General features: G+C 38.9%; 1 protein-coding gene across 4 annotated transcripts in view; it reads left to right on the top strand.

The window, feature by feature from the left end:
• Positions 1–10,633, top strand: part of arhgap10 (Rho GTPase activating protein 10) — a 53,390-nt gene that overhangs the window by 31,736 nt on the left and 11,021 nt on the right. For 3 of the 4 annotated variants that reach the window (XM_032542103.1, XM_032542093.1, XM_032542072.1), the window contains 3 exons: positions 1,838–1,997; positions 5,765–5,906; positions 8,450–8,624. In XM_032542103.1, the coding sequence (XP_032397994.1) occupies positions 1,838–1,997; positions 5,765–5,906; positions 8,450–8,624 (477 nt within the window). The remainder of the gene's footprint in view (positions 1–1,837; positions 1,998–5,764; positions 5,907–8,449; positions 8,625–10,633) is intronic. The other variant, XM_032542084.1, reaches the window with a different exon arrangement.

Genomic DNA, 10,633 nt, shown 5'->3' with positions numbered 1-10,633 from the left:
CTCTCTCTCTCTCAGTTCTATCTTTCTGCTCTTCCTGTCTGTCTCCTCATTCCTCATTCTCACTCCACATGCTTTTACTCTCTTCCTCACTCCCACTCTCTTCACTCCCCCTTCCCTGCTGTCACTCCATCTCCTCTCTGTCTACTCAGTGTCTACTGGGTAAGAAAATGAATGCTGCTAGCATCTTAACATTATTTTTTTTTGCCTTTTCTTGGTGTGTTTTACAATCATTAAAAGTTGTTGTAGGAGGATTGTGTAGCCTGCCGTACCTGTTCAGCATGCCGTTGTACAGCAAGCCAGTGAAGTGAAATAAAGTGGACCTCTCAAATTAAGCCCTCTTTTGAGATTACGCTAAACACCCCTGGATAGACCACTATTGTGCATCACTCCATTTGTGAGATTAGATAGGAAGAAAGATTTAAGAAATAATGTTAGCTAACATTACAAGGTTTTACCTCAGCAAGCTTTTTATAAACTAAATATGAGCAAATTGAAGATAAGTAAATAATCCCTCTTCCCTGAGGCGGTGAAAGTCTGGTGGATCTTATTTCATAGAAACCCGCTGCAGAATCAGGCTCTGGTAAAAAGGCAGCGCTATTGAAATTGAATTTGGATTATCCAGCGTGAAATTCTCCAGACTGGAGAGACTCGAATATTTTTCTGAAGTTGGCGTGTGTGCATGTCCTGCAGGGAAAGGAAGCAAAGCCAGAATTTCACACTCCTATCTGAAATGGTTTCAGAGATGTTATAAATGTGAGTTGTCACCGATGTTTTTGTCTTCAAAGGCATCCTTTGAAGCTATTTAAACTGTCTCTCTGCAGATGCACTGCAAATCATCATATTTTGAGTGTGAAATCTCTTCACCTGTTCATATAACTTTTTCTTCAAATTATGTTTTTTTTTTTTTTCCCACTCTCTTATGACCTCCTCAGATTAAGTTTCATCTGCCTAAGGTGTTCCGATTTCACAAATGATCTAGAAGACATTTAGTGAAATCTATCATTCCTCCATTTCAAATGTCATCACAGTGTTGTTAAAATAATCAAAAGAGCATTCATAATGGAATTGATAAGGAAAGCCTTATCAGTGGCATGTTTGAAACTTAAACAAGTCTAGATGCACAAAATCTATCATTTTTTATTTAATGTTATATATAGTGCAGGGAACTACAAATGCCAAACTGTACATGCAGGACAACTTACTGTTTGGAAATAAAGGGTATTGGCTAGGATTTGCTACAGCTTACTGTTGTTGGCAAAACAGAATCAAAAAAGATCAAGAAAAGGTTAAAAGTTATCCCTGATATGATTGCTTGTTGTGAAATTATGCATTATAGGAAGAAACGATACATGCTTGAGGGTTTCCTGCAGTGCTTTTTAGCAGAAGGCAGCAACCTTGCCTAAAAGAAAGACGGCCTCTCAGTTAACAATATTAAAACGGTTACAATTTAAGAGCATGTGCAATTTTACATAGCAACTGCCTTATATTTATTGAGTGAGAAAACCTGTACTGTATGTCAAGGGTGTTTATCATGCAGCAGCAAAGCATTAGTTGAAATTTTTCTTGTTTGCTCATAGACTTAATTTTTCATTTCATCATATTTTTTCAAAAAAAATTTATAGCAATACACTACAGTCCCAGTACAGTAGAGTTTTTCTTTGTTAGTATTTAATCTATCCCATTTTCTGTCAAGTATTCAGTGATCGTTTGTGAAATATTGACATCAAGAATAAGGTTGAATCAGAGGTTATTGTTTCTCACTTTAGTACAGTTTTATTCTGTCCTAAAAAAAGATCACATGTAAAACCTGTAAAATATGACTTGTTATTTTCCTCAGTGTGGCGGCTCACAGTAAACAGAACCTGATGACCGTGGCCAACCTGGGCGTGGTGTTTGGCCCCACATTAATGAGGCCACAAGAGGACACTGTCGCTGCCATCATGGATCTTAAGTTCCAGAATATAGTGGTGGAGATTCTCATTGAGCACAATGAAAAGGTAACCGTCAAGACTGGGATTTGCCAGACATGCAGTGCAAAATTGACTGTACCATCATAAAGTAATACACTTGAAAGTGAACACTATCTGAAAATTGGAAGTGTCTACTTTTAATAGTACTTTAAATCTTTCAGTCAAAGTAATTTGTACCATGTCAGTAAAAAGGAAAAAAAGAAGAGAAAAATAGTCTTTTTATAGCAGTATGTTCAGTTTTCTCCCAAAATGTTGGTTTTGGATTGGTCAAATCTTGACGGTCACATCTTACTGACTGTACCTTTATGTTTCCTTCTGGTATTTTGTGTGTAATTGTGTTTCCACTTGCCATCCCAATTATATTTACTAAAAGCTAGACACCCTAGGCAACAAGGTGCAATGATAACACCAAATCAAATTTGAATCAGGGGACATGACATCCATAAGCTGCACAAAGTACCTCTGTGTTTATCTACCTGGGTGGCGTATAATTACTTGGTTTTATAGGATAAAAATGTGCACGCAATGCAAAAGATCTAGTGTTTGGAAGTCATGGTCTCAGCACCGAGCGCTTTCTTACTATTGTTGTCTACTGTCTAAGCTCTTCTCTTCTGTATGTCGTGTTTGGCTATTTAGACTTATGTTTATTTTACATCAAAATCATGCCTATCCATCTTAAATTCAGCTTCTTTGAGCAAATATTTAAGCAATGAAAATGCACCAAATTGGTAACTTAGTCGTTTGGATATATGCGTATTGAATTTATTGCTTTCTATTAGGGGTGTAAATCACAAATTTTATCACAGTATGATATTCTATCAATTTTTTTTGGACAACAATTGCAATATTTACTGATATAACAAAATGCCACAATGCGTTTTCGATTCAATTCAGGGGCCTGTGGCCTATATGAGACATCAGCCCATATAACACAATCAGTTAAGTTTATTTATATTTACAAAAATCAACTAAACTGATCTGGCAAGTAGGAAAATAAAGGCGCATCGTAAAGATGATGATATGTATCAATATTTACAATTTGTAGCAATAATGTTGGCTTGTTGATGATTGAATCAACATATCAAACCAAATCAATGTATCGTTTCACCCCTACTTTATCTGCAGAATAATAAGCAGAAATAAAGTGTACCGCATTAAACTTCAAGCCTTGGGACAGCATTCCCTTTGCCCAGTTATTAATGTACAGAGGAGTTAGACAGCAGTTTAAAGGTGCAATATGTCATACTGACAGCTAGTGTTTAAAGTAGTTACTGCAGTACAAATTCAAAATACTGGAGTATCGTCTCCCCCGCCCCCTCCTCCCCAGACTCGAAGTTCACGTTGGTTGCCAGGCTGTGACAGCAGCATCCACAACAATGTTGCTAGATGCTTGTCTCACATAGAAAGACATTACTTCACAGCACAGCGGAGTAGCTAACGTTAGATACTGTGTAATATGACATAAAAGCCCGTGCTCACGCAGAGCTCTGTTCCCAACTAACAGACACACTTCCTCGGCTTAGAATTACAGTAGGGACCGCTAAAACACAACAACTTGGTTGTCCTTTCCACCCGATGGACAGACCTACTTCCTCGGTTTAGAATTACAGTAGGAACCGCTAAAAATTCCACAACCTCGCCGTCCTTTTCCACCCAACTGAAATACACACTTTATTGGCTTAGAATTACGGCAACAATGGCTAAACACACTGCTAACTCATGGTCCTCTCAATTTACAGCCCCCTCTCTCTAGGCTTAAAATAAATCACCACTGTCGGCAACAGCTATGGCCCGCTTGCCTTGTCCTAACGTTAGCAGTTAGCATGGTGGCGTTAGCCAGGTCCAGTCCGGATCACTTTACTGGGTGTGTCTCAATTGTTTTTGCAAGTATGTAAACAACTCAGGTACTATAAATCAATGTGAGTACACGAATGTTGAAATGACATAAAATGCCCGTTCCTTGTAGCTGTGATAAATCAGCCTGAAGCTAATGCTTAGCTACCTATTCAGGAAGAAATTAGCCAACTCAGCGTCCTTTTGGGCTCTAAACTGTCTCAATCTTTCAAATATATCTCCAATATTTATCCGGGGTTTGTTACGTCTCTGGTCACGTAAGTGTTAGAATCATGCCGTTTTTTTTTTGGGGTCGGGTAGAATCTATCTCCGTTGATCCCGTTTGTTTGTTTGCTGCTTTCATGGCTGTATAAGCATTAACGAGTAACAAGCTGGGTTTACGTTTTTCACGGGTAACATCTGGCAACCTGGCCTGGCTGTCAAACTGGGTAGTTAATAACAACACACAGGCCAAAACACAAATAGAAATTAGACACGGAACGGAAATTACAAAAGGAGAAAATACTGACATTAGCATTGTTGTCAGAAAAGATTGGCATGTTTCCTTAATATCTGATGATGCATTGGAGTAATTTTTGGAGCTATTACAGTAAATATTTTACATATTGGACCTTTAATATCCAGAATCTTTTATTTGCCCAAAAGGGGGAGCTCCAAGTGCTCACACCAGGAATAAATTTTATTCTGTTCATTTTCAGTAGGTTGATTATCTTTAGGTTATCATATACATTTGATTATATTTGGAAGGTCCTTTGCCTGATTAAACATTTATTTAAAAATATATTTTGCGCATGAGTTGTGTGTCAAAAAGATACCCCTCCAGCTTCATTAAACGGAAGATGATGTGTGTTGCAAATAATAGCTCCACCCAAGCTCACAAATCTAAAATGGGGTGTGAGAGAATACAGGGGTATGGTGAAAACCAACGGGGTATACAAATGTGCTAAAACAACACCAGAAACACCGTGTACACTGCTAGTCTCTAAAACTACCCTGTGGTATCCAACACCGTCCAGGTGATAAAGGATGTAGTGTTAGAATGCAGCAAGAGCATTTTGGAAAGTACAGCGTGTTAGAGCAGGGGGAAGGTTGAGCAGACAGAAAGACGGGCATTAACTTCCCTCACAGCTTAGTCCCACTCCAGACTGTTGATACCCCCAGATACCAACAGTAGACTCTGTTTTACATTCACCTCCCTCTGCAGAGAGAAGCGAGAGGGAGAGAGGGAGGCAGCAGAAACTCTCAGCCATATCAGATTTCTCACTTTTTCTATCTGCCTTTCTCCTCCAAACTTTCTCTCTCATGCCCCCTCCTCTGTGTCTGCCTCTCCCGTTCACACTCTGGCTCACTTTCTCTGCCACTTTCTCTCTCTCTTCCCTTCCCTTCCCTACCTCCCTCCTCTCCTCGTCTGTGATCCTTTCTAAGGCTCTGCTGAGACTTCCTCTCCTCTGCAGCCCTTTTCTCTTTTAACTCTACATCTGAAGTTTATATGTAAACACGGCCCCGGTGTAAACAGGCAGCGGCAGTAGGCCAGCCCTCTTCGAGGTCCAAACCCTGTTTATTTTCCTCTGCACTCTTTCAGAGAGTGGGTCAATTTCTCTGAGGAGAAATGTCACCTTAACTTAGACCCAGATTTCTGGACGGGATGTGATTGTGTTACATGTGGAGCTGCTTTTGTTTATTTTGGCACAAGCAAAATCTTCTTGCATGAAGTTTTTAGGGTCCAATCAATGAGCTGCTCAGCTCTCCCTAGGAGCACATGCTGTGGCTGCAAATGGCCTTTTCCATTCATCTACCATTACACAAAGCCTGTGAGTTTCAAAACCTGTTCATTAAGTGAGGTCAGTTGAGGACATGCTGCTGCTCAAAACTACATAGTATCTGCAACCACGTGTTTTTAGTTTTGGTAAAGACTTACTGTATTTACATTGTGTATTCAGATCTTTGCAGATGCTCCGGAGTCATGCCCTATTTCAGCTGCTGCTCCAGTATTATCTGCCCCCACAAGGCAGTCCAAGAAGCAGAGTCGACAGAATCGTCCCTTGGCTGTCTACAATCCACAAGCCCTAAACATTCAGAGTGGTAAGAGACGTGCACCCCTCTAATACATATATATTTAAGGAACTGAGTCTGACAAAAGACTTATATGATCATACATAATTAGAATGATTATATAACCCTAACCAAAAAGCCATTTAAGATATAAACTACCTCAGTGCTCCAGAAAGTATGCAACTTTACAGAGCCCAACAGGTATCAAAGGTACATTTGTTTGGTAATTTGTTTGTGCTCATTAGTAATTCATGCTCTTAAATTAGGCATGAATTGTTTTATTAGAAAGCATAACTGTCTTTTAAGCTAGTTGTACTGAATTAATTTACTCACTCATTGTTATCCTGTCTGTTCCCTAGTGACCACTATGAACCACTATGTGGGGAGATTTGCATCTATGACTATATGTCCCCTTGTTGTTTTTTTTGTAATGCTTAAAATTAACTTCAGTTTCCTCTGATACTTGATGAAATGGGAGACAATGACAGACTCCTGTGCATCAAGTGAGCTTACCAGGTGACCCAAAAAAATCTAACTCCAGCAATTTCTGATCTAGGGCCAGACAAATCCCTTCCCATCCCTACAAAAGGAATCTAAATCTGCTTACCAGATTGCCTCTCTTTACCTCGCTCACGCCAGCTTTTAGCATGGAGTATTTTAATATCAGTGATAAAAGGCATTATCTTTTTTTAATCTTTGTGTCCTTTATATGAGTCCCACATAATGGTTTTAAAGTAAGTTGTCTCGACATTTCAGATCAGTTGTGTATTTGTTATTGATTTGCTTAAACCTGCAATATCTGATTTTTGTTTTTGGCTTATTGGGGGCAGCAGAAACAAGGAAAAACTCTTTAACTTGATAGGGTGAACAAACAGTTGCAGAGCAACATTAAATAATTCACTTGAAGTTGTGTTTCTGTGTACCTGGCAAATGCAAGTCCAATTTTCACTGTCTTTTAGCTCTGTTTTGTGGGCTCTACCAACTTCTGAGGGAAATATTTGGCTTATACGCAGGTAGTCTACAGTGGGTTTTTAGAGTGTTCTCAATAAGAACAGTTGCCTACTACAGCCAAAAAAGATGTTATCAGAGTGAACCAGCTAAACAATAACCTTAAAATCACTATAAAGCACCCAAAAGCTATTGCAATTTGTAATTTTTGACAGGGGGTACGAATCTGGTTATCTGGTTTCATTCACATTCATCCAGCAAACCGCCCAGTGAACAACTTAAAAAAATAAAAATAATAATACATTTGATTTTTAATGGTTAGGATGCCTGTTTCAGAAAGCAGGTTTAGTGAAAGCTAAACGGCAGTTTTCTTTACAACATTGGTGATGCGAAGCATATTAGTAAAGCCGCTGTATGTGGAGTCATCAGAAAAGTGTGCCTCGCTCTGAAACGTTTTTTAAAACGTTTTGTAATCTTCCCTGGAAGCAAACGAGTTAGAATGATGTAAAACCCTTTGAAATAAATAATAATAATGACATGGTGCTGCAACCTCAGAATGGGAATAGTAGAACTTTTACGTGTGCATTTTTGCATCTAAATGAAATGGATTATAAGTTACCATGCCACCTGTTTTCACCACTAATATACTTGTTATTAAATATGAAATTAACACACTATATTGGAACTTACGCATTAACTTAAGCAGCAATTTTCTCCCACACTAATTTTGCTCTTTTGCAGCAGCATCCGTGTTGCTTTTTTTACGAAAATATATGTTGAAACTCACTGTATGTGCGCATGAGTATCTCCAGTTCTAGAGGGGTAAAGTACGGCAACCGTTTTAACTCAAAGTCAACCTACTCTTGAGTTGATTAAAATAACTCAAATCAGCTGTTCTGAAATCAAACACTCAGGTTTTCCCACCTCAGGGTAAGTCAACTCAGAGTTCAGGACTGAAAAGGGCCCCTGCACACCCATGGTCCACCCACACAGGTGTTTTCACTTATTTTGCCTGCATGGACCACTTTCTCAATATTGTGTGGGCGTGTACAGACCATGCTTGATTGACACTTCCCTCACACTCCTATGAGTTACACTTTTATCATTCTTATTGGTTCATGAAGTTTGGTGAACTCACATAATTCTCAACATAGCACCACCCATATTAAACCTGAGCTGAGGTCTAATTAATCACAACTGAAAACATAAGTGATGATGTCCAGTACAAAGCCTTTAAATAAAAGAAAAAATTGTCCAAAAAAGCTACTGTTCAACATTAACAGTTGCTTCAATGCCTCTCCCATCTCCCCGAAGCAGGATCTTTGCTTGACAATAATATAGAAATAAAAGAGCTTGGATCTCAGTAGTGTTACTTAGGTTCCTTGCTATGACTGCAGAAGTATATTATGAACAATACAAAGTTGGTTGCAAGTCTCGCTTGTTTTGACAGTAGTTTGATTTATAAAATCCCCTGTTGATGCAGCATTTCCTTATGTATTGATAAATTATTCAGCTGTATATCAGGCAAGCTATCATCAGTAAGCTGGAATAGACTGAATGTTTTACAGTAGAATAAACATAATAAAAAGATTCAAGTAACTAAAAAAAACGTTTTTTTATCCAAGTGTCAGCAGTGGGAGATGGTTCCAGCCTAACTACAGATGAGACATCAATGGGCAGCAATGAGTCTGTATCGTCCCAGTCGTCGTCAGCCTCAGTCTCAGCCTCAGCCTCAGACATGCCTGAGAAGAGTGACCGTGTTCCCCTTAGCAACAGCCTCAGCTCAGGCAGCAACTCCGGGTGAGTGGTTCATTATGCTGAAGCCACAAATCACCACTACACCACTGACAATGTAGGTTTTGGTTGGGAATCAATTAATCATAAATTCATTCACATGGTTTATATTCAAATTTGGACTGTGTACACTGTAATGATTGCAAATGGAATTGAAGACATTTAAAGAATTTCATATTTTGATCACTATTTTCCAACCCCCCAGCTTTATTGTTTAGATAATATTATAGAACCAAGATGAAACCTACAGAAGCAAGGGACTTGGAAAAATAGCGCAATTACAAATCTGTCTGCTACTTCAGCACCATATAATTATTAATACTCAGTAAGCCTACTGATATTTCAGAGCCGTGGTTGGGGCCATATAATCTAACTGGCACAAACCCCAGTCAGATAAAGGATCAATGAGTCAGGCTAGACTAGACTAACTAACTATCCAACTAAACAACCCCTCTGCCCATGCACTCTCTCTGCTACTAGGGTATGAAGGGTATGGGGGGCAAGGGGCATCGCTTACAGGGGGGGTTGGCATCCCGCCTCAATTTGCCTATTACTAGTACACACTAGTGTTCGATTTAGGCATGTTGGAATTAACTGATCTCTGCTTCCAGAACACGGTTATTAGCCTGATAATCAGACTAAGTTGCCATTTTGTTTCACTTTGTTCAGTCAGTAAATGAATCACTGAACATATTGGAGAGGGGGGTGGCAAATCACAGGCTTGTAACCAAGCTACACAGCTGTGACTTCAAGCAGGTGCACTTTCACTGTACGTGCAAAATACAAGTGTAATGTAAAGCCCTTTTTTAAAGTAGGAAGTTATTAAACAGTAGTAGTGTTAAATTGTAGTTATTTGTCATATTAGAAAAATATTACAGTTAGACTTGACTAAGCATATTAAGACTTTCAGCTCCACACAACTCTCTCTGTATTTCTCAGTATGGCTATGTTCAGAAGACTGTTGTCCGGCAACTTTCGTGCGCAGAAACTCGAGTGAAGATAATTACCTCTTCTAAAGAGTCCATCATCATCATTTTAATCCTCTGTATGCTCCTTGGCTACTAGCAACTGTGTGGAGGAGGGATGGGGGCTGTGCGTGATCACGGAAGGCTTGTGTCATGTAGACGCGCTGTCATTTTTGTTGTCATTACTCATGTCATGTCATCATGGGGGCGTCCGAAACTGTGCACTACAGCTTTAATGAAGAACTGCCAGTTATGATTGTAATTGCAGCAAAATAAGAGGAATACATAATTCCTATATTAACCATTAGCACAATCCATAAGGGCCTTAAAATAATATCTCTTAAATCTTGTTCCCTCTTCCCTGGGAGATTATTAAATCAGAATTACATCTTGCCCTCATTGTAGAATCTCACTTCCCGTACTCAAGTAGAAGTACAGATAATTGTGTTAGAAAATACTCTGGTAAAAGTAGAAGTACTGATTTAACTTCTTTACTCACGTAAAAGTACAAAATTACAGGCTTGGAAATTTATTTAAAGTATAAAAGTAAAAGTAACCTTGCAGACATATGTTACTAGAGAGCACGCTGAGAAACTACAGTGGACATGGAAAACAGGCTCTTTATATGCCATAACCTACATTTTATATGGCGGTCTGCCAACAGGCCTAAAACATATAGCTTAGTTATTGTGACAGAGACTCCAGGTTAATAAGATTCTGACTGAGTAGCAAGATATGAATTCAAGTGGGATTTTGATTGAATCTAATTGGATGGGAATATACACAGACTTCAATTTGGTATTGATGACGCAAAAATAACAACTAACTCCAGTGAAATTATTTTAAACTTAGTGAGGACTAGATAAGGACTGTATTTAAAGCTGATTCTAGTTTACAACTTCACCCCAGGTGTGTCTGTTAAAACACGGAAGGAGACAACCTCCCTCTGTTGATTCTTTGTTACAATCAAGCATCAGTATAAACACGGGGGGGTTAGCTCTGCTATGGCTGTTTGTGTGGTAATAAAATAAATAAATAACATTGTAAAGG

The sequence above is a fragment of the Etheostoma spectabile genome, chromosome 2, assembly GCF_008692095.1.
Source record: "Etheostoma spectabile isolate EspeVRDwgs_2016 chromosome 2, UIUC_Espe_1.0, whole genome shotgun sequence".
NCBI lineage: Eukaryota > Metazoa > Chordata > Actinopteri > Perciformes > Percidae > Etheostoma > Etheostoma spectabile.
This window is presented reverse-complemented; position numbering and strand designations above follow the sequence as displayed.